The sequence below is a fragment of the Girardinichthys multiradiatus genome, chromosome 10 (genome assembly GCF_021462225.1).
Source record: "Girardinichthys multiradiatus isolate DD_20200921_A chromosome 10, DD_fGirMul_XY1, whole genome shotgun sequence".
Lineage (NCBI taxonomy): Eukaryota > Metazoa > Chordata > Actinopteri > Cyprinodontiformes > Goodeidae > Girardinichthys > Girardinichthys multiradiatus.
Genome location: NC_061803.1, coordinates 3952905 through 3976352, shown reverse-complemented (window position 1 = coordinate 3976352; position 23448 = coordinate 3952905). Strand labels below are relative to the sequence as shown.

General features: G+C 39.4%; 2 protein-coding genes across 7 annotated transcripts in view; both read right to left on the bottom strand.

Moving 5' to 3' along the window:
- Positions 1-2885, bottom strand: part of LOC124874930 (liprin-alpha-3-like) — a 41646-nt gene extending 38761 nt beyond the window's left edge. For both annotated transcript variants that reach the window (XM_047376606.1, XM_047376607.1), the window contains exon 1: positions 2696-2885. The gene's annotated coding sequence lies outside the window, so the exon portion shown is untranslated. The remainder of the gene's footprint in view (positions 1-2695) is intronic.
- A 2224-nt stretch (positions 2886-5109) lies between these two features.
- Positions 5110-23047, bottom strand: si:ch211-234p6.5 (pleckstrin homology domain-containing family A member 4). 5 transcript variants are annotated; one of them, XM_047376116.1, is made up of 24 exons: positions 22800-23042; positions 19664-19733; positions 19476-19574; positions 18359-18431; positions 18167-18267; positions 16991-17109; positions 16689-16901; positions 16305-16590; positions 15356-15415; positions 15072-15206; positions 14239-14298; positions 14076-14156; positions 13731-13883; positions 13489-13587; positions 13161-13269; positions 11341-11414; positions 10320-10424; positions 10150-10240; positions 9907-9962; positions 9348-9482; positions 8846-9253; positions 8072-8184; positions 7861-7970; positions 5110-7777 (listed from the first exon to the last, which is right to left on the bottom strand). In XM_047376116.1, exons 1-24 carry the CDS (start codon positions 22838-22840, stop codon positions 6657-6659), a joined length of 3912 nt encoding a protein of 1303 aa, XP_047232072.1. In that variant the 5' UTR covers positions 22841-23042; the 3' UTR covers positions 5110-6656. The 5 variants fall into 5 exon arrangements, with proteins under 5 accessions (XP_047232072.1, XP_047232073.1, XP_047232074.1 ...); XM_047376117.1 differs by having other exon boundaries at positions 13489-13584; XM_047376118.1 differs by lacking the exon at positions 22800-23042 and adding an exon at positions 19924-20079.
- Positions 23048-23448: the final 401 nt, after the last annotated feature.

The window sequence follows — 23448 nt, the reverse complement described above, 5'->3', positions numbered from 1 at the left end:
GTTGACTAACATTACATTCTAAATGTAAAGGGTTTTATCATGATGTCGGTTCACCTTTTGCAGCTATAACAACTTAAAATCTTCAACTCTTCTAGAAAGGGTGTGTTTATGATCATTTCCTACCATTCTTGCAGAAGAGCATTTAGGAAATTAGACACTGGTTCATATTCTCAACTTAAATTCATCTCAAAGGGGTTCTGTAAGGTTGAGGTAAGGACAGACCAGTCACATTCTCTCAAACTCACTCATCCATGTCTTTATGTACAGTTGAAACAGGAAGGGACCGTCTCCAAACTGTTCCCACAAAGTTGGGAGAATGAAATTGTCCAAAGTGTCTTGGTATGCTGCAGCATTTCACTGGAACCGAAAGTACAGACCCACACCATAATCCCTTCTGCAAAAACTGTTACCTAACTTAATTCAGTCAGGCGCATGCCATTCTCCTGGGAACTGCGAATCCCAGACTCGTTGATTTGATTGCCAGACAGACATGAATCTCTGCTCCAGAGAGGAGGTCTCTACTACACCAGTCTAGTGGAAGCTTGCTTTAAACTTCTAATAAATCTGATGTTTTGCATTGCACTTGGTTAAGTAAGGCTTGGATAGAGGTGCTCTGCACAGGAAACGTATTCCATGAAGATCTCCGTCACTGTTCTTGAGCTAATCTGAAGGCCACATTAAGTTTTGAGGTCTATTGATTCTGATGAAAGTTGACAATCTCTGTCCATGTGTCCAGCATCTGGTGAGGATGCTCTGTGACTGTACCCGGCCCACCACTTCGTGGCCGAGTTGCTATCATTCCTAGTCCATTAAAATGTTGTTATAATACCACTAACAGTTGACTCTACAATATTTGGCAACGAGGACCTATTGCACAGATGGCATCTTATCATGGTATTACATTCAGAAGCAGTCTGCATGCTTATTTGCTTGGTTTTATACAGCAGTGGCCACTGAACTATAGTTGGGACACCTGATAATTTGGATAAGTAAGCCAATACTTTTGGCAATATAGTGTATAATGAGGTTAAATTACACACACGTGGACCCTATTTACTTATTAGTTGACTTCTGAAAACAACTGGTTGCATAGTTTTTTATTTAGGGGTATCAGAGTAAAAGGGTCTGCATACAAATTCCCCCCACAATTTTAAGATTTTTATTTATAATAAAAAAATCTGAAAAGCATGCATCCTCCTTTAGCTCAACAATTATGCACTTCTTTATGTTGGTCATTCACATAAGAACCCAGCAAGATACACTGGAAAGTTCAAGGGGTGTGAATACTTTTGCAAGTCACTGTATCTTATGGTGTTCTAAATGTTTTTTCTGGAACTGTGGGTGTGCATTAGTGATTTTATGACATAACTGCCCACACCTCCATTATCATCATACTCATCACCTTCATAGTCATCCCATTCAATCCTGCATCAGAAGTTGGCAGATGAGCTTTACAGGACAGATCCTATGATTAAGCAGAGCATTATATATTATAAAATCTTCCTTGTGTCTGAGAAAAAGGCGCCCAGAAAATCATCCACTGTGTCTGTGATGTTTGCTGTGTGCATGTGTGTCTGTGTTGGTGGGTGAGAGAATGAGAGAGAGAAAAACACGCTCCTCCACCAGTTACTGGGGCGGGGGGAGAGAGCGGAGGAAGCTGCAAACTGAGGGGGTCTCTCTGTAACGCTAAATCACGTTCATGGCGACTAAATGCATGCGCCTGAAATGCAGTTGTAATCGCATTTCCATAGAAGCAGAGCGACTAATAATAAGACCCCCCTTCCTCCTTCTCCCCAGTACATGAAACAATGTACCCCGGGGGCAAGAAACGCATCACTGGAATCGATAAGTGAGAGTGGGTTTAGGAGGGTGGAATAAAAATCACCTGCAACCTGGAATATCACACTGTATGAGGCTCCACAGATGACATGTCGACGGGTCTGTGGCTGCACCTCAGTGTCTGGATGTAAGGAGGAAAGACCATTTGGTGAGGAGCGCACGAGCGCGCACGCGCAAAACTACATCCCTATGGGAATCTTGTTTGATGTATAACTGAGGGATCTCCTGTCCATCATTTTGCCAGTTAAACGCAAAGATGAGCATGAATTCAGTTCTGCAGGAATTCTGATTGACTGGTCAGCATTGTGCATAACCGGCATAAGACATTACACAAATATCAACAACCCCATAGAGGCAGTGACAGCACGAACTGGGTGGTGTAATTGCCAAGCTCCCAATGGCAAAGAGCTTAGTTGCAGCCATGATTAATTACAAGCAACACATTATACTAGACCAATATACAGATGCATTTTACGGTAATCATATGAAGACCTCCCCCGCCCTGTATTTAACAAAACCCATCACCTCGCCAACTGTATGGAAACGGGAGCGTGCTCTAAATAAATCGTGTTGTCTGTGTGTTGCCAACAGACCTGTCAATCCCTGACACGGACAAAAGCACCAAGCGTTGCACAGTTAGTCTAATGTTAGCGTAGACTCCCTCCAACATACACGCACATAAATGCATACATTTAAACGTTTTCCGCGCAACACAATATCACGGAGTCCGACTTTTCACATGCATTCACCAGAACGCGAACAATTCTCTCCTGTGCCTTTTCTGCGCCTCCTGGCTTTTTCTCCCCTGTCAACAGAAACTGGGTTGCGATGGGGCGGTGTAAAGTTGCATCCTTACCACAGTCATCGCGGGGAGCCTGGAGTGTCCATGTTTGATGTTGGAATAAAAAAAATTCCCTTATTCGTCCATTTCGGTGTGAGCGCCTCTTTCCGAAAGAATCCTTGGCGTTATTTTTTCCCCACATGTAAAGAGGGAGGGAAGAAGGGGGATGGAGGGCGCAGGCAGGGAGAGACGATCCGCCACCTTACCACACAGACTCCCCCTCAGTCGGATTGGAAGGTAATGGGTCTTAAAGAAACATTCTCTCAGCATTCTCCGCATCTCTGTGATTTACGCGCGCGCGACACGCTCTCGCCTTGCGTGCGCGCACGCCAGAAGGTACTGGCCAATCAAACAGCTGATTAAATATATATGTATGTGTGTTTATTACCTGATATAGGTCGCGCTGTTATTGGAGCTTTACCAATCTGCCCATTTAAAAAAAAAAAAATGTGTCAAATTCGCCATGTTTATAAAAAATGATTAGCTAAGATGTATATCTGCTAATTAGAGTTAATTGGAAATTATCCAGAGACGGTCATTATTTAACTTACTTCTGAACTTTGACTGGGCCATTCTAACACAATGATTTGTATCTAATTCATTCCATTGTAGCTCTAAGTGTATGTTTAGGGTCATTGTTTTGATGGAAAGCGAACCTCCATCACAATTTTTGGTCTTTTGCAACCTCTTAACACGTTTTCTTTCAGAATTGCTCTATATTCAGCTCAATTCATCATCCAGTCAACTCTGACAAGCTTCATGGCCCCACTGAAGACTAACATCCACCTCCAGCATTCTGCTGCCACCATCATTTTTCACTGTGGGTATGTTGTGCTCATTTGCCCACACTCTCACTTCCTGACTCATTTGCCAATCAAACAGCTGCTTAATTATACAGGTGCTTGTTTCCCATTACCATTACTTGACACAGGACTTCCTTAAAGGTTCTGCTTACTGCTCTCATTTCAAGTGTGGCTAAATTTTCCACTTTTGATTAAAATATAGACAAAGATGTGCAACACACATGCAAACTGTGTTTTCCATGTTAATCATGAAAAAATATAAACCATAAATTTCTTGATTAATTTGACATGCAACAAATGCAAGAAACAACTATTGGTTTTTTTGCATGAACAGCATCTCCAGTGGAACACCCTCCAGTACACTGGCTGTAGATACTTAGACAGCCGCCATGTAACAATAAGAACCAATTAAAAAATATCATTTTAAAATTGAATTTGCAGAAAAGTATGAAAAACAAAAAATGTTGCGATCAGTTCAATGTTCAAGCTGGTGTAAAAAAAAATGTTTTTCAACATAGTAAGCTAAATTTAAACAAGTCTAATGATGCATTCAGCTCATCACAAATCATACCAAACATCATACATCATACAAAACATGATTTCACCATTTGTTTACATAAATAAAATTTTCACATAGGCTAAAAACCTTTAAAATATTCTCTTTTGGAGTTTTCACAAGTCAGATAAGCCTTTAGGTATTTAGAGATATTGTGGCAGTAAAATTTGTAGTGTTTAGATGTGGCAGAGAAAGAGGCAGGACCTCAGGTGCCATTGACTGACTTGTCAAACTGTTGTTTAAGGAATCTGATCAAATGCATTCAAAGTTTCTTCATAAAGGAAAATATAAGAGCAATGCAGTCATTTAGTTTTCTGTTGAATCGAAAGCTACAACTCAGAAACTAACCTCAGCATAGAGATATCTTCTTGTTTTGTTGTTTGCTCCTGCTGCCCCTTGAGAGAATGGTCCCCTGTTCAATGAGCCATATGACCTATATCAAAAACTATAGCAACAACTCATATCCTGAATGATATTCCTCCCATCCTGCAGCATGATATGAACTATTATACAGGGATGCATTACTTTCAGATGTGTAGTACAAAATGCATCCCAGAAACATTCAATTGTGGCAGGAATTTAACTGAATGTAATTGTGTGCAGCTATAGCCACATTTAAATGCAAAACCTTACTTAAAAATAATGAATTCACCAGCATATACATTAAACCTATTCGCACTGTCATAAATATGCATGCTGATATAGATATCACATTTGCGCACAGATCAGTAGGTCTCACTGTGTGTGTGTGTGTGTGTGTCTGCACGTGTATGTGTGTGGCTCAGTAAACATAAGGTGGTGCGGTCTTTGAGAGAGAGAGGGGAAGAGAGGGAGCCTGGGAAGGGGTGATGTAATGTGTTCTCAGACAATGATGTCATCGACTGAGACACGGTGAGGATTTAAAGTGACAAAGGCTTTTTTTCAGGAGCTCCATGTAATTCTGCATCTGGTTTCCTCTGAGAGCTGCACCTTATAGCATATGTGGGACCCTCACAGATTATAAGGGTGGGGGGTGGAAACAGAAATGCAATGCTTGCTTGTGTATTCTTTTAAAGCAGTCCTAGCCATGATATTGCACACTGCTTCTTTATTATTATCCTGGACATATGAGATACAAAAAAAAAAAACACATTTTCACAGTGACAAAAACAGGATTATCTCGCCAACATAAATAACCATGTAATTTCAGTTCATATTAGATGCATACATTAAAAGGAATGGAAGTGTTAGCATTAAAATAGGATATTTGATTGCACCTATATAGTTGCAAGAACACAATTTCATTTGAATAAATAATGTTTCTGATGACAGATTTTAACAAATGTCATCCTGTAAATTCTATAAAATGAAAAACAAATTCAAGTGTATTGATGGTTATGAGTTAATCTGCTGTTATATGTTCCCATTTAACAAATTCTACTGCAGTCAGTCAACATCTCTTCTGGTATTCTCCAACAGGCGTTTACAGCACCTTGCACACCTCACACGCCCTGAACTTTCTCACATTATGTTACTCTACAACCTCAGACGTCAGTGTGTTTTATTGGATTTTTACGTCAAGACTAAAACAAAGTGAAGTGGAAGGAAAAGGATACATGCTTTTCAAACTGTCTTAGAAATTTGTATCAATTCATCTTTGCAAAATAGCTCAAACTCAGTCAGATTGGATGAAAAGCATGAGTTAACAATTTTCAAGTCTTGCCAAAGATCCTTTGGACTTTGATTAGGCCATTCTAATACAAGAATATTTTTTGGGCTAAACCAATTCATTGTATGTTTAGAGGGTCCATCCCAGTCTTTTACAGCCTCTAACAGGATTTCCCCATCCCTGCTAAAGAAAAACCATTCCCACAGCATGATGCTGCATCCACCATGTTTTCCCTGTGGATGATGTGTTCAGGGTGATGTGTATTGTTAGTTATTTTGTCACTCATAACATTTTGTTTGGAGGCACATAACGTCTGTTTGGTCTCCTCCAACTAGAGCACTTTCTTCCACATATTTGCTGTCTCCCTGGCTTGTGATGAAAAGGAAATTGGACTGCGTATGGCTTTCTTTGAATAATGGGTCTCTTTTCACCACTTTTCCATAAAGGACAGATTTGTTGTCCTGTAAACAGGTACTCCCATCTCAGCTGTGGATCTCTGCAGGTTTTCCAGAGTTACCATAGGTCGCTGGGGTCAAAATTCCAAAACTTGACATACCGTTTTATACCTCCAGAACTTACTCCCTGACCAGTCTGCTGTTTTCCTTGGTCTTCATGATGCTGTTTGTTCACTAATGATCTCTATCTTCTGAGGCCTTCACAGAACAGCCACATTTATGCTAAGATTGACATACACACATGTGGGCTCTGTAAACTAATAAGATGACCCCTGAATGCCATTGGTTACATGGAATTTTACAAGGGGTATCAGAGCAAAGGGGATTAAATACAACTGCATGCCACACAGATTTGGCTTGTAAAATCAAAATTATACCTTCTTTTGTTTTGGTCTATCACAAGAAATCTAAATAAAATACCATGAAGTCTGTGGTTTGAACGGGACATACTGTGAAAAAACTCAAACAATTCAGATCCAAGTTCAGATCCAATAAACTGCCTCTTTTCTTCGTTCTACAAACTTGTCCTTAATACTGTCACTCTTGGCTTTCCAGAAGATGCACTCCGAATTATTCTTCCACCATCACACTCGCTGCTTGATACACTGACAGAGTATCTGTTCCCCTGATCTTCCTTGTCCATCCTGTTCTCCTTACTTATACTGGAACATTTCTTTATTTCTTCAGATCTCTCTTGGTTTTCTTTTAGGTCTTCTGAATCTTTCATCATGCAGTGTTCCTCTTTTGTCTTTGTGTGGCCATCCAGTGTTTGATCAAAATCACAAGCTCTGGCCACAGTTTCTAAGGCTTTTGCCTCACCCTCTCGCCCTGATTTGTCTGCTGGACTGAGTTCCTTTGGAGCAGACGCTGGATCCACCATAATCTTGTCCTGGATTTCACTTGTTAACTCAAGGGATTTGTTCTCAGCCATTGTTCCACTTTCATCCAAACTTAAATGCTGACTGAGATCGTTGCTCTCTTGATCAGATGCTGTACCAACGTTTCCTCTTTGCACTGATTCTTCAATTACCAGCTCTTCTTCCCCGTCTGGTCTTGATATAGTTTGATCGTCACTTTTTATGTCTGAGTCAGAAATGCTGATGTCACATGCGATCTTATAGAAGAGCGAATGGTTCTCATTCATTTTCTTCAAGCTTTGACTCACTGTCGATGACATTTCGTTGAGGTCACTAACATCGTCAGAACAACATGGCTGGTTGTCGGTTTCCTCATTCTCCTCGGTAGACAGTGGCTCTAATGCAGGGATCTGTAAAGGGATGAACCCCTGCCACTGGCTGGTGGACAGGAACCACTTAGTTCTCAAATGGGAAGACTTGCATCTTTCGTCTTTATCTTCTACAGTGCGTTCTTCAGGCTTTACTTGCTCTTCATCGTTGGAGTCTACAAATCCTTTGCCTCCATCTTTTTGGTAAACAGTCATGGATGAGATGTGATATGGAGAAGGTGAGCGTTTGTTTTTATTGTTGGTGACTCCTGCTCTCCCACTGTGCTGTGCTCTGCTCTCAGAATTGGCCTGACTTTTTGATTTGTTAACATTTATTTCATCGCAACACTTAGATGTTCCACCTTGAAGATCTACTGATCTGCTAAAGTTATCCAGACAGCCATTATTTCCTAGAAGTTGGAAAGAGGGAAGAATTTGTTAATTTCTCAACCATTTTCTATTTTGCTGGTGCTCCTAAAACATGTGCCAGTACCTGCTTTCGGTCTTCGTTCTGTAGCCTTGTCAGAGGGAAACTGATGAACATACTTCCTCTCTCCCCTGATTGGACGCTGATTGGCTGCTGTAGCACTTTCTCTGGCTGCACTAAGTGATGGATAACAAACAATTTGTGGAGACTTACTTCTACATAGGGCCAGCTTGCACATTTGCTTTTTCATCTAAAAGATCGCACACAACAAACCCACCTTCTCAGCACTCGTTCTCGTATTCGTTCCACTCGCCGGAGCTTAGCTTCCCGCTGCTCAGAGCTCAGACTGGGATTCAGGTCCATGTCAGGGGCTGAAGACTCTTCAGCTGGCTATTTAAAAAATATTTTTCAGTTTATTAAATTTATTAAAGTGATTTTATCACAAAAAGAACCAAAGAAACATCATTAATATTTTCATTACTAAAAAAACAGATGCAAGAAGTAAATCTGAGTTTAAGACACAGGTACTTTAATGGTCAGAATAAATTTGTTGTCCCAGAATCCTCACCTACATTACAATACATCTATAACTGGTGGAGACCGGGGATTTTAACTTCTATTTTTGAAAATATTAATATTTGAATGTATGTTATTATAAGAAATGGAAGGAATGCCTCTCCGGGAGATTGGTCTGATTCTCATTCTTCTTATTTTACTTTGTAAAAGTCTTTTTCAAGAAATGATTACTATTGCTGTCCATCTGTTGAGATTGGGGAAGCCAAAATTATATTTTAAGAAAAGAAAAAGGTAATTTTACCATAAACACGTCATGGCGGTAAGCATGGGGTTTTTCTGGGTACTAGGTTTCCTCCCATAGTTTTATAAAATCATACATGTTAGGTTTATTGGCCGCTCTAAATTGCCTTGAGGCATATGGGTGTGTTCTGTGTGTCTCTAAAATTCCCTGTCCAGTGTGTCTCACCCACTGACAGCTTGCAACCTTGAGAAAATTAAGCAAATTTAAAAAATGGATGAATGAATCTCTCCTTACCCTGATGTCTGAGCTTTCATGTCCACTTCCTGAACCTGTTAGGTCTTTAACTTCACTTCTTGAGGCCTCTATTCCTTCAGTTCTGCTCACTTCTATAAGTGGCTCCAGTTTGGAGCCCCTAGATGCTGCTTGATGTTGTTGTCTGCTTGACGTTTTTGCAGGTTGATCCTGGTGCAGCCCAGTGATGGCCTGGTCTGATTCAGGACTCCCCATAAGCAGCCGCCTGGCAGGTTTTCTCAGTAGTTTGTTGCTTTGTTCAGCTGGTCGTTGCTGCGTTTCCAGCAGGATTTGTTCAGGCAGCGGAGTGTCGAGCTCAGCTGGAGGATCCTCGACAGAAACTCTTCTGGCCACAAGTGAGGAGGGCAGCACAGCTGTGACAACTCGTGTAACCCTCAAGGGAAATGGCGCCTGACAAATTAGAGTTGAACTATGAAATTTATAACACAATATACCATATATAATCATGCTTTAGTTAGGTATAAATCAATTTTTTGGGCCTAACCTCCTCCTTTGTCTCTGAACTCTGATTCTGGGGATCCTGAGCGACCACTGGAGGTTTCCTCTTATAAGACAGTCTCTCCTGATTTCTCTTCATCCTCTCAATCTGCTCCGCCTCGCTCATCTTCATTTTCATCCTCTAAGATGTAGAACATAAGCTCTTTAAAATACAAGCGTATCTGTAATCAGTTTACCTCAAAAACTGTTTGAGGGCAGAATCTATAACGGACATTTGAAACATGTTTTAGTTTAATTTTTGCTTGCTTGCTGTAGAAAATGACTGCAATAAATGCTATGTGTGTTTGGGTGTATGCCTTCTATATGTAAAGGGTGGGGTGCTGGGTAACTGAACTGTAACGCCGTTATCCTAAGACATGAGCCTCTGCCGCCCCTTCTTGTCTAGAGTGTGCATTGCAACATGCCCCAATTGCAGCAAACGAGAGCACCAAAGAATTGGAATTTGGCTGTGATTGCAATAAAACAACAGCTTTTACTGCTTCTATATTTAGAGTGTTTTGGACTACTTCACAGACTAGCATGGCAGAAATGAAGAAGAATCAAACCTTTGTTGGTTGGTTGGCTGCATCTGGTGGTATCAATTTTGAAACAGATTGAAATTCTAAAAATAAAACAAATTTTAAACATTAGACAGTAAGAGAAGGTGGGTGCAGGGACAAAAGAAAAGTGGACCTGTAAATATGAGGGTGGATATAATTTTAAAGATACATGAAAGCAGTAATTAATAGATATTAATACACAGCACACGCCATAATCAAAGTGTCAAGTTTTCTGATGTTTGTGCCAACCAGTTGCATCTGTCTGTGCTTTCACGTTAAGGAGGTCAGGCTGGCTGTTTCCTCTTCTGTCAACAGGATCAACAGCATGCTCATAGATTCCCTGAAGCAAAATAAATATTAAAGGCAATGATAAATCTTGCTATGTATCTCTTTTAATGAATACTGACAAAAACTCCCACTTCATATGGTGACTCTGGCCAAACATGGCTCGTGTCCAGACTTTGGTGGCTGTCTTGAAGCTCCTGGGGTAAAGGTGGACGAACTGGTGGGTCTTGTTCCAAATTCTGCAGACATTGTAAAAAGGATCAAGTTCCAAACATGTGACATGTGCATGTCCTATTCTTCTGCAGAGCCACGCTGAGAGATCCGCAGTAAAATCCAATATATTTCTGTTAAATTAACACTCTACCTCCGTGCAACCAGGTCGACCTGACAACAATGCTTTTCAGAGTGGAGGTTGTTGAGTGAAGCTATTTTCACTATCGGTGAGATGTTTAAATATGAAGTCAGACGAAGCACAAAAATGTGGAAGATATTTAAAAGAAAATGCATTTCTAAGACATGCTGAGACATGTCAGTGGTTCATTCAGGCTGCTCAGAGGCAGGAAAGAGCAACGTTTTTAACAGATAACAGGAAGGCTGAACAGAGTATAGAAATGTTTCTCTGTTTTATCCTTTTGAGTATTTAACCTCTGTCAGTCATGCTGGATTTAGAGATGTTGGCAGAGCTCAATACATCTCAGTTATTGTCAAGAAATACATTCTGTGGTACACAAAACTAATTCCATGACAGCTAATAAACTAAAGATGCAAAAGACAACCTAACTCAGCTAATTACTCTTCTAATATAAATAATTAATGATTGTTCATGGCAGGACAGCTGTTAAACTGTCTTATTATGTTACATTTCTTAAATCAAAATCATAAATCATAAAATTGTTATTGGCAGGTCAAAGGTTTACAGAAAACGGCAAATTCTGATCAGTGCTTCCCTGCCGTTCTGTGGATATACCATTACTGACTTAGGATGCATATTAACATTAGGAAAATGTATTAATAATTTAGGTTTATTGAACTTCATCAGGTTCATCCAGCAGACCAGTTTAACAATATCTACCGGAATGGATTAAAATGATCAGGTTTTGATCGGTGGCAGATTATCAACATCACTGTTAAAGGGAGGGTAGCATAGATCCTTACCATTGGCAGTCCGATCTGAAGCCCTTCTGTGGGATAAGCAGGGGATGGAGGATGTGGAGCCAAAAACTGGAACACTGTAAAGGAGATGGAAAAGGTCCCATTCATAACACCGTGGGTCCATTTATGTTTTAGGTGCATGAAAGGGTCCATCCCAAAACTTAAGCTTTTTCAGTAGGGTTGAGGTCAGGACCTTTGGAAGGCCGTTCTAGAAGTCTAAAATGCTTCATTTATTATAAGACCAGTTTTAATGTTTGGGATCATATTCCTGTTGCGACATCAAATTGTTTGCAAATTCAGCCTTTTCTCTGAACATTTGAAAAGTTTGAGTTAGTTCTCCCTTTTTATTCTATCCACTTGTACAATAACTAATGACAACATAACAGTCCCTCAACTTAATGCTACTGCCGCCATGCTTGATAGCCTGTACGATATTTTAAAGTCAAAATAGCATGCAAAATTTACTTTTTTAGACCTTCAATACATTTTGTTGTGTGCTTGGAGTCTGTAGGAGTGCAGAAAAGTCAAATTTAGTCTCTTCAGGTGCTTTGTAGACATCTCTATTTTCTGTTTGGGTCATATTTTTCAGTCCGCTCAAGTAGATAAATGTAAATGTTCGGTTGTTGGATGTATTAACCCACACAATTCATTGCATCATCCCTGAACATCAGAACCAATTTTAAGTGCCTGGTTAAATTTTATTTTTCATGGAAGTGTTCCCATATCAGTGGACATATTCCTCTTTGTTGGCATGAAGCACTTCAAGGACGAGTGCCTTCAGCAACCTCCTGACCATTGTTCTGATAGCAGTAGCGTTGTGCCTTCTGCTTATGTTAGTGCTGTGTGCTGCTTTTAGCGCCTTGAAGATAGAACCATACTGTGTTTCGAATAGTATTATTACATAAACAGTTTTGCCGTTTCTGTCTTGTTTCTGTGCCGCTAGATGATTGTATGTTGTATGCCTCGGTAAGTTCTGAATGGTCCTTGAACATCTGCAATTACTTTCTTTAATCTGCAGGGGATTGCTGGGTCTGAGTCGCAACATCCAAATAACTTGAGACTGATGATGTTGGAATCCGCAGTTATTTAGAAATGGCTGCAAAAAACTTCCAGCCAGCTTGTTTAAATCTACGATTCTCCATCTAAAGACTTATTTTGAATTTCTCACTGTTCGTATTACTGGCCAATCAGTGAGTGCTGTCAAAGGAATGCAGTCAGCCATGATTACCAATGAGAATGCATACGTTAGCCTTGTCTTGACGCTTCAGCAACACCTTTTTAAAGTTTTAGGTACACCCAAGTGCATTTTTGAGCCTATGTCAATCAATAATAAATTCAAACTTTTACTTGATTCTTAGTTTTAAAAAACATAACATTTATGAGTTTATGGTCATTCAACCTGGACAAAAAAATGGTTCAAATAAAATTGTTATAACATTCATGACCGATAGGAGAGTTTGTAAATTTCTGACTGAAACTGTATTCAGAAGGTAGAATACAGACCAGAACTTCAATGGTTCTTGTATGGTTCTGGTATTTATTGGATAATTTAGATATTTATTCATATATTTAGATCACCAGACATGCAGTAATATGATCTTCAGGTTCTAGTATCTAATATTGTCTAATTCTGAAGCATCTGATGATAGCCCAGCAATTTCCATCACACATTGTTGCTAGTAGTGAGTTTGTTGGTGAAGAAAAATGAAAACTGCAAAATATTTTAGAATAAAGTGCCAATAAATGCAGCCATTGCTGTTTTTTGTTGCTCCTAATAAGCAGCTTCAAGATAAGCCACGTTTTTGACAGCAGCTAATACTTACTGTGATGCGTCTGTAGTCCCAGCAGGAAACAGAAATAATCCCTGTTGACCTTCAGCCCATCAAGGATGTCCTCCATCATCCATAGCTCTCTCTGGGCCTGACACTGCTCCTGATCAGAAAGTTAAACCTCATGAGACATCGTGGCACAAGCAGGAGATTTGGACAGGAGACTTAGAGCTGATGTTTCAGCATTATGACTTCACAATACTGTTTGCATGTCAAACAACTGAAATTTGTATGTTAACTGATGTCCATCCTGGAAGATAAAGATGCACATGTTAATAGAAGTTGATACATTAGTAAAAACATATGAGTTATATGAAAGTACCTGTGGCATTCCAAAGTTACAGATGTGTTGAAGGTGTGAACGGATAACAGAAAGTTCACTCTCCATCCTCTCATATTGACTCCACACATGCTCCATCTCCTTCATATAAAAATACAACGATAAGAGTTTTGTAAAAAATAATTCAGACCGATGAATAAAAGCCTTGGCTCTGTATAAACACATGGAAACAGCTTCTCCCTGGCTGTGTCATGACAGTATACAACATGTCCTTTGTTACACACCAATGACACATCACACACTCTGGCCCGGATTGTGACCAACTCCTCTTGTAACAAAGCCTTCTGGGTTAGTGCTTCTTCAAGGGCCCGGGGCCCTTGGTTCCTCCATTCTTCCACTTGGAGCCTGGACACTTCTAGTGCACACTGGACACTATCCTGCAACACAAAATATCATGTTTTTCATCATTTCTTTGCTTCTATTCTTATTTTCCAAAGGAAATAAAACCCATTTTTACTTTGTTTAACATTTGGTATCAGTTTGCCTCAGTTACCCAAACATTGTATAAACTCTGCTTAAATCAGCTTTTAAAAATAAAAAGATTCAGGAAATCAGAATTCATTATTAACCTTATCCATCTGTAGCTGAGTGAGCTCCACAGACAGAGACTGCAGCAGCTTGTCACACCCACACAGACGTGTTAATACGGCCTGAAACAGAAAACCTTAAGCTCATATACACTAAGAAAAAAGGTGAATTATGCTTAAAAGCTGCTTTACTGTGAATACTCACATCTGCATCACTTTCAAGCGGTCGTATCGGTTGCAGATCTCTCTGGTCAGATTTAGAAGCCTGAAAAGAGTTCAAGTTGTTGTTTTACAATGATTCTTTATTGAATACTTCAAAATCCTTCATTTATATTTTTATAATTACATCCCTAAGATTTGGTTCAATATTAATTTCTTTAATATCACCTGGAGTGTGAGAATGTGGGGGAACTAAATCTTTAAAAGGTACTTGCTCATGATTGTTGTAGCAAACACCAGCTCTGTAGTACAGGCTCTATATGAAACAATCATGCTAGTTGCAGCCAGGGATGTCTGATAGTCTTGGCACTTCAGTTCATATTAGTTCCAGTGTCTAATTCGAGGATTGAAGCTGGGAGAGAAACATCAAGCTTTTTAAAGCAGGATAAATATGGCTTAAAAAGGTTAATCACAAAGAATGTGAATTTATGTTTCAGTTAATTCTAATTCTAGCTTGAAGAGTTAGAATCACTTGTTGTAACTTCAGGAATCAGCAAATAACATCTGGGTTCTACTGCGTGGAGAGCCATTACCAAATATAACTTATCTATTGTTCTTTTCCTTTTTTTGTGTATGTTTTTACTCATTACTTTGATGTAAATTTTTATTTTTATATGTTCCATTTCGTTTTAGGTTTCTGGAGAACCACAATGGAAACACGTTTTTTATCCTTTTAAATTAAGTAAATTCAATTCAACACCAATTCAGTTTAACCTTTGTTTTGTATGAGAGAGAAAACAGAATAACAACAAAGCAAGCCAAATTAACACTAAACAAACTGCCAGAAGAGCATGGCGCCATCTAGTGGACATGGCTTACCAGCGCTGGCGGAACCACAGAAAGAGGCACATGGCTGCAGTTCAGCTGGTGGTGATGTTTCGAGGGGTTGGACGCATGTGCAGCTCTCGATGAAGGGGGTAGAGGGGGCAGTAAATCTGCTCCTGAGGAGTGGCTCTGAAGGAAAGCACAAGAGGTATATCAGATAAAAGGTTTTGATGATCAGGCTAATCATGCTGTACAGAAATAATTTGATGTACGAGTTTAATTTTGGACACTTTGCTGCCTATTGTTACACAACATTGTCATGTTTTTACTGCAGTCACCTTTGCTAAAGGTCTTCGCCCACTTGGTGTGTGATGGACAGAACCATATAAGGCTGCAGGCTGCAAAGGAACAAAAACGAAACAAACAAGTGTCTTTAAATTGGATTGTCACTCCATGATGTGAAACAATTGAGTCCCAAATTTCCAATAATGCAAATAACGTCACTACTTCCAATTTTCTACAGATTATTTGTGTGTTCTGAATAATTGCGAAAAATCTCATCATGTAAAGGAAACGATGAAGAAAATAATGAATCCTGACTTCTCCTCTTTGTGTCTTACCACTAACCACACTGCTGCTAGTGGGCTTCAGTCACAGGGTTCAGTTCTGTTGGTTGTTTCCCAAACAAAATGAAACACTAAACTTCCAATCTCTGCCACCAAGATTATGAAATAGTTTACCAGTTTACCGTTGAAATGCAGTTAAAGCCTTTTTTAATTGCATTTTTCCACCTTTTTAATGCTATTTTTAATTCTTGTACATTTCTTTGTTACTCTATGCGTGTAAAAAAGGCTGTTTAAATACATTTTACTTACTTTCAAAAGGGAGGTAAAGACAACAAGGTTTGATGATGCAGTTGCTTTGAGCCCAGGTTTTCTATTGCAGGCGTATTTCCTAATATATCTATAACAGCTTCTCTAAATACCCATTTCACTAACGTTTTAAGTATCTACCTTTATAAACCTCAATAACTGATCACAATTAGAGCCAAAACAGCAGCTGCAGACTCAGTCAACATGACATAACTAAAACTGGACTGACATTAAAATTTCAGTCCAGTTTTAGTTGTTATGTCATTTTGCATCTGCATTAACTTGTAAAAGATGACACATTTTTAAACAACAAGGCATGAAAACACCAGAAATAACTCTAAAGCCAGCCACGTTTTTACAAGTAAACCTATAACATTATGTGTGCTTATACAAAAGGAACAAAAAAAGTCTTCACCTTACTGAGGCTTTGCCACCTTTCTGTGACTGGAGTGTTGGGAGCAGACTTGAACTCCAGTTTAGGGGAGGCAGGTGTGTAATACACTGTGACCAGATCATCATGGGGTCGAATGTCGACCCTTCCCACTGGCGTATGAGGTCGAGAGCCCAGCTGTCCCCTCGAACCCAAAGAGCCTGACCCCACCATTGCTGCCTGTGGTGAGTTTTCATCATTCGAGTCCTCTTCCCTGTTTGGAGCGGTTCTTCTGCTTGAATCAGGAGGGCTGGGTGTTCTGTATGAAGGGCTTTGAAAACATCACACAAAGCAGAACAGAATACCAAACTGGGGGGTTTCTCAGATAAACAAACAGGAGTGAGATTCAGACACTGACGACTTATTAACCTCCTGTTTCTGCGATGAACACCTAGTCTCCCCCCGTGCTCCGACTGTGACCTCCCCACCCTCCTGCCGAGGAGCTGACTCGGTTCGCTCAGGGTCCTGCTAACATGCTTGTGTTTTTGTGCCAGACTCTCCTCTTCTGTGGGTGATTTGGGGATGTCCACGGACTCAGTGCTGCCACCAATCTGTGTGAAATCTTGATAACTTGAGCAGCGCCTAAATGGATCAGAGTTGTGTGCATAAAAAGCTTTTGTGTGTGCATAATGTCATCCTCAACCGCTTGGCAATCTTGAACACAATCATACCTGTTCATGGCGCTGTCTGGCTCCATTGCAGCCGATTGGCTAAGGGCTCGAACCCAACCCAACATGTCTTCCTGAGTGTCAGCGCTGAAGAAATAAGATCGCATTCCCTGGTGCACCACCTGGATTTAGAGGCATTTTACAAAGAGTACAATGAAATTCTTGTAACAGTGCCTTACAATAAATACAATCTTATCTGTCAAATCACAATGTATTTACAGGGACATGGAGTTAAACCAAAAATGATTCATACTTTTGGCAGATTTTGTTGTAAACTTATTTTTATTCAACAGAGAAGTTTGTTCTCTGAGACAGGACATTTCTCAAAAGTTAATGCAAATATGTAAAACAAGTAACATTTAAAAAAAATGTTTTGTTCATATTTTGTGAAAAAACTGTCAAAAATGATTTATAACTTTCTTAACAGTCAATGGGAAAACAAATATTTGTATTACAGCAATCAAACCATTTATTTAAATGGACCTTCTGCAGGTTTCCACTGAAAGTTTAACAATGAATCTTTGCTGATGAACTCCAAGCCTTCGAGGTTGGACGGCCTCCTTTCCATCACCCTAATCTTTGGCTCCAGATTCTCTTTCAGATTCAAGTCGAAACCCTGGCTGGGCTGTTCCAGAATGTTAATGTTACTCCCAGTCAGAGGAAATATGTAGGTAAAATTAAAAGATTACTTCCAACCTAAATCCCAAATGCTTGTGTGAAAGGTTAAAATGTAATACTGCAAAGGAAATTATTTATTTGAGTGTGACTTTGGATCCACATCTTAGATTCAAAAAGTACCTCAAGGAAATGACTAAGACACTAAAATACAGTCAATGGTCACTTATAAAGGACACCTGTTCAATAGTTTATTTACACAAATAGCGACTTAATGTACTAATCACAGGGCAGCAACATGCAAGATGTGTTGAAGACAACTTGCTGAAGTTTGAACCAAGCATCTGAATGGGAAAGAAAGGTGATATAACTCACTTGAATAAATAAAACAAAGAAAACCTTCAAAAGCTCCAATAATTCAAGAAATTGGCTTTTTAACAACTGACTAAATTAAGTAAATAATCTTTCAACTGTTTTCTATCTCTTTGTATTTCTTAAAATCATAAAAAATACAGAAATTGTTCTTTTATATGTGTGAAGTTGTGAGAAAGAAGACTTTGCTACCTTGAATGTAAACTTCCTGTTCTTGCATTCTCGCGGTGTACAGAACAGGATTTTGTAGCTTGGAAGTGGGATGCTTCCCAACACGGTCTCCTCTCTACTGTCTGGGGACAGGAAAGATGTAAACAGGAAGGAAGACATGTGGTTCAGAACTTACTGAAAACAGTACAGACCTCCAGATGGTTTTCTTCCTACCTTTGTAGTAATACAAACAGTAGTTGGAGAGGACAAACCATCTTCTCTTCCAAAGCTTTAGGCCAGAGCTGTCCTGCAGATGCAATGCGTGTATCAAAGACAAAACAATCTTTTTCCATGAACAAATGAAGATACGGCGCCTTGCAAAAATATTTAGACTCATTGAACTTCTTCAGATTTTATCATGTTATAACCGCAAACGTTTATGTATTTTATGGGTATTTTCAGCCCTCTGAGTCAACATTTTTCACTGCCATTACAGATGCAAATCTTTCTTCTTTGCAAACTAGCTCAAGCTCAGCCAGATTGGTTGGAGACTCTCAGTATGGTTGGAGAGTCTTGCCACAGATTCTGAATTGGATTTAGGTCGAAACTTTGACTGGGCCATTCAAACATATGAATATGCTTTGATTTAAACAGATCCATTGTAGCTCTTCCTAAACCTCTGCTCCAGACTCACGTCTTTTACATCCTCTCAAAAGATTTTTGTCCCATATTCAGCTCCATCCATTTACCTATCAACTCTGAGAAGCTTTAGTGTTTCTGCTGAAGAGAAGCCTCCCCACAGCATAATGCTGCCACAAGTATGCTTTACTTTAGGAATGGTGAGTTCATACATAGCATTTTGCATGATGTCCCAACAGTTCAAGTTTGGCTTCATCTAACCAGAGCAGCTTCGTCCACGTTTGCTTTGTACCAAACGTGGCTTGTTTCACACCACAAACAGGATATCATAAGATCTTCTCTCAAAAATAGCTTTTGAGATGAGTGAAACACATGACAAATAATAGTTCTCCAACTTGAGATGTGAATCTCTACAGCTCCTCCAGAGGCATGTGTTCCTCTTGAACAGGACTCCGTTGAACAGGGCTCCGTTTTATAACCTTCTTTACACTTATAAATCTGGTGTGTTCCTGGAAATCCACAATGCTGCTTGATAACTTTCAAAATCATGTTTGCTTTTCCTTCCTCTTCACAATTATGCATTACTGTGTCATGGTCTACCACTCAAAATCTCAACAGAATACAACAACATCTGTGATTATTATATTTGAAAAGTTCGTGTAGAATGAATACTTCTGCAAGATTATTTAAGAATGACATTAACTAAACTTACCTTTTTGTTGAGCCATCCCCTGATGACCACAGGGCAGTTAGGGTCTCTTTTAGCAGCCTGACACCTTTTCCCAAATGTCTGCACCTTTCCATCACTTTCCTGCTCAAATTAGAGGGAATGATTTTTATTCCCATTTACTCTCTACACCAACAGTACATGTAAACAGCAATGCATTCAGCAAAACAAACCTTCATGACAGGAAAGTAAGAAATTGTAGCCACACTGGAGGCTTGGCTCACTCTGTCTTGGTCGTCCATTCTGGTAGAAAATGAATAAATAAATTCAGAAAAATAAATAAAATAAAATATAAAGGTTTGAAGCAAGACACTTAAAAATGAAATAAAAAATTAAAAGGTACACAGATGATCATAAAAAGATAGCATCACAGGGAGTAGCATGAACATATAGACTGAACTGAGCTTCCTGCAGCTAAGGCCTCAGGTCTTACCACTAATATCTTAACCAGTGTCTCTGTATCACCAGTCCGGCACTCCCATGAACACCCCACCGAAGACTTTCAGACACACATTTCCCACATTCCCGTATAGCTGAGAGGTTTTCTCCAGTCAACTGTTCATTCTTTCAGGCGCTCAGTGTTGTGCTCTCCCACTTCCCACAAAACTCTCCCACTATTCTATTCTGAGCCATAAGCAGGCCAGTGCGCATCCCTGCCACGAAACTGACAGGTGACAGCTGCGTCGCTGTGGTAACAGGGAGGGGCCGGGAGCGTGTGAAAACCAATCTGGCAGCAGGGGGACAGGCAGGCAGGAGCGAGAAGGGAAGTCTGACTTGTGAGCCAAACTCAAAGACTGCACCATAAAATGTCTGATATATTTGATAAATTAGAATATGCCTTCTGATGAGGCTTGGTTGTCAGATTAAAAGTACCTTTTAAAAATAACAACCTTTAAGCAGGTATTAAATGTACTTTTCATTAAGTCCATATTTCTGTTTCAAAATGCTTTTTTTTCATATTCTAATCTTCTAAGAAATTAATTTTGTTTCTATTAACCGTAAGAGGAAAATTATCATAAATATCTGAAATAATCACTTGAAAACATCAGTCTGTGTGTAATTAATCTATATAATATGTTTCACTAAGTGAACTGAGTTGAAATAAATTAACTTTTAAATGATATTCTAATTTACTGAATATGACTGCACTTTCACAACCAGTTAAAGCAAATTTTCCAGGTCTTCCTGTTTCGATTCTGGTTTCCTTCACTCCTTTTAAACTTCCTTCCTTGTGCCCTTCTGTCTTGTCTCCTTTCCTTGTCCTGCATTTCTTCCTTTATCCTTCCCTCCTCACTTTCCCCCCATTTGTCTTTCCCTTGTACCCTTGCTTTGTTTGTTCTTTTGTGTCCTTCTCTTCTTACTTTATTTCTGATGTCCATTCTTCTTTCCTTTTGCCCTGTGTCCTTTCTTGCATTATTTCTTCTGTGTCCCTTTTTCTTTCAGTTTTTTTATTTATATAGCACCAATTCACAACACATGTTGTCTCAAGGCTCTTCACAACAGTCAGGTTCATACATTCCAATTAATCCTAACAATTGAACAGTGCAGTCAGATTCAGTTATTTATTCAAATTGGATAAAAAGTTTTTCTGTCTAAGGAAACCCAGCAGATTGCATCCAGTCAGTGATTTGCAGCATTCACTCCTCCTGGATGAGCATGTAGAGACAGTGAACAGTCACTGGTGTTGACTTTGCAGCAATCCCTCATACTGAGCATGCATGTAGCGACAGTGGAGAGGAACACTCCCTTTTAACAGGAAGAAACCTCCAGCAGAACCAGAACCAGGCTCAGTGTGAGCGGCCATCTGCCACAACCGACTGGGGGTTTGAGAGAACAAAGCAGAGACACAAAAAGAACAAAGAAGCACTGATCCAGGAGTACTTTCTATGGGAAGGAAAAGTAAATGTTAATGGATGTAGCTCCTTTAGTCGTTTCACCTAGAAAGAAATTATGTTCTTCCTTGTGTCCCTCATCCTTGTGTCTTCCCTTCTCTCTTTCCTTCTGTCAATTATTGCGTTTATTCATTAAATGTCCTCTCTTCTCTCTGTCCTTAAGCTCTACCTTGTGTCCTTCCTTCTTCCATACGCCTTCCTATTTTACTTTTAATCTTAAACAAATTATTGACTAAGAATACTTTGAAAGATTACGTGAATGCCTAGTCCTTTTGAAGCTAAAACTTGATTTAGCTTCAAAAAACGTGTCTTTTGTACATTCAACATGGGCATCATGCATATTTTATCTACCAATTTCAATTTATTTTTGTGTACATTCTTGTGTACATCAATAAATCTAGTAAACAGCTTATGGAAGAACAAAACGCCATTATTCTTTCAGGACCTTTTTAGGGTACACTTGTTGAAACTGGTTTGATAACCTTCAGTTGAAAGTCTTTCTAAAATTAGGTATTCTGGTTCATGAAACAGCACCACAGATAAACCTGAAGATAAAAACATCACAATAAATATCTAAAACTGAGCCCCTACGAGCTCTCATGGGAGACCACGAGGTTCTGACAGGTCTGAAGCATCCACAATCTTTGTCAGCATAGACCACAGTGCCCAACCAGAGAGACTTTGTTTCATCTGATTTAGGTAAATCAGATGAAACAATCGGCTCTTTGTAAGACATGCGAGGAGAAGCTAAGCACTTTGTAGCCACTGGGGGGGTTATGTGGGAGTTGTGAAATATTTGGAAAATCTCCACCTTAATCAGGCATGGTCTCTAGCTTGGAGAGGAGAAGACTTGAAATGCTGAAGAGGGATGGAGGAGAGGAAAATGGGAGGTCTGTGTATGACACAGAGTGGGCTTTGTGATGCCCAAACACACTAAAGCATCATGAGAAGTTGCACAGCGAGCATGTTGAATACATTTGGCTGGAAAATAAAGCTTTCTCTCTTAACAAAAACATTTGCAATTCTCCATCATTCTTAGGCTTTAAATGTCAAAAAACTAATCAAACTACATTTAACCTCTAACAGTAAAGCTGTAAGAACAAGGGAGGTTTTTGCAGCCTTTTTCACGCTGAAAAATGAGATAACACAAAAATCTACTGAAGAAAAATAAGGTATGACTGTAAAAGTTCTTAATCTGGCCAAATATCAAACATATCAACATACAACATATCAAACATGAGTTTATTGAGATGATTTCATGGTAAACCTTTAATGACAGGGTTTCATGTGAACATTTAAGAAACTCAAGAAGATAAAATAAAATCTAAAGTAAAAAGAAAAAAGAAAAAACATTATTATGACTGTTTAAGCGGAATTACATGAGAGAGAGAAACATGAAGGTGGATTACTGTCTTACCTGATCAGCTGTGGCCGCCTGCCACCTTCTTTTTTCTCCATCACTTGGCGTTCTTCCTCACAGCATCCCCTCTGGCTTGGCCACCGTCTCCCGTCGCCCTTACAGTCCCAACGCTCTGCTGTAAAATGTCTTTTCTCTTTCACATATGAAGCTTCCTCTCTGTTTCTTGCTGTTTCACACTGTTTTTACTTCATTTGAAATGCTCTACCTACGCTGGTGTGCTCTTCTGTCCTGAAACAGTGAACTCTCTGTGAGCCTCTTCTTTCCTCCTCCCCCTTCTCTTCTTCTTCTTCAGTCTCCCTCCCTCGTGCTCTCACCCTGACATTGACCGCTTCTCTGTCTCTTGCTGATTGTGGGTTTGTGACTCAGGAATTTACAAAGAAATAGCTGTTCTCTCTGTCTTAGTAAATTGTTAACCAAATATCTCAGCTTCACTACAATGAGAGATGTCAATATTTGCCCTTTCAAATGTGGAGTCTGTCAGAGAAAACAATAATTTAAGAAGAAATCTTTAATCATTGTATATTGAATTTATAATTTCTGCTCATCAAATTCCAAGTCAGCAGTAATGAAAAAAAAATATTCATGAAGTTAAGTTATTTAGACAGGTTAAGTCAAATGATTGTCCTCTGACAGCAAAATCCTTGTT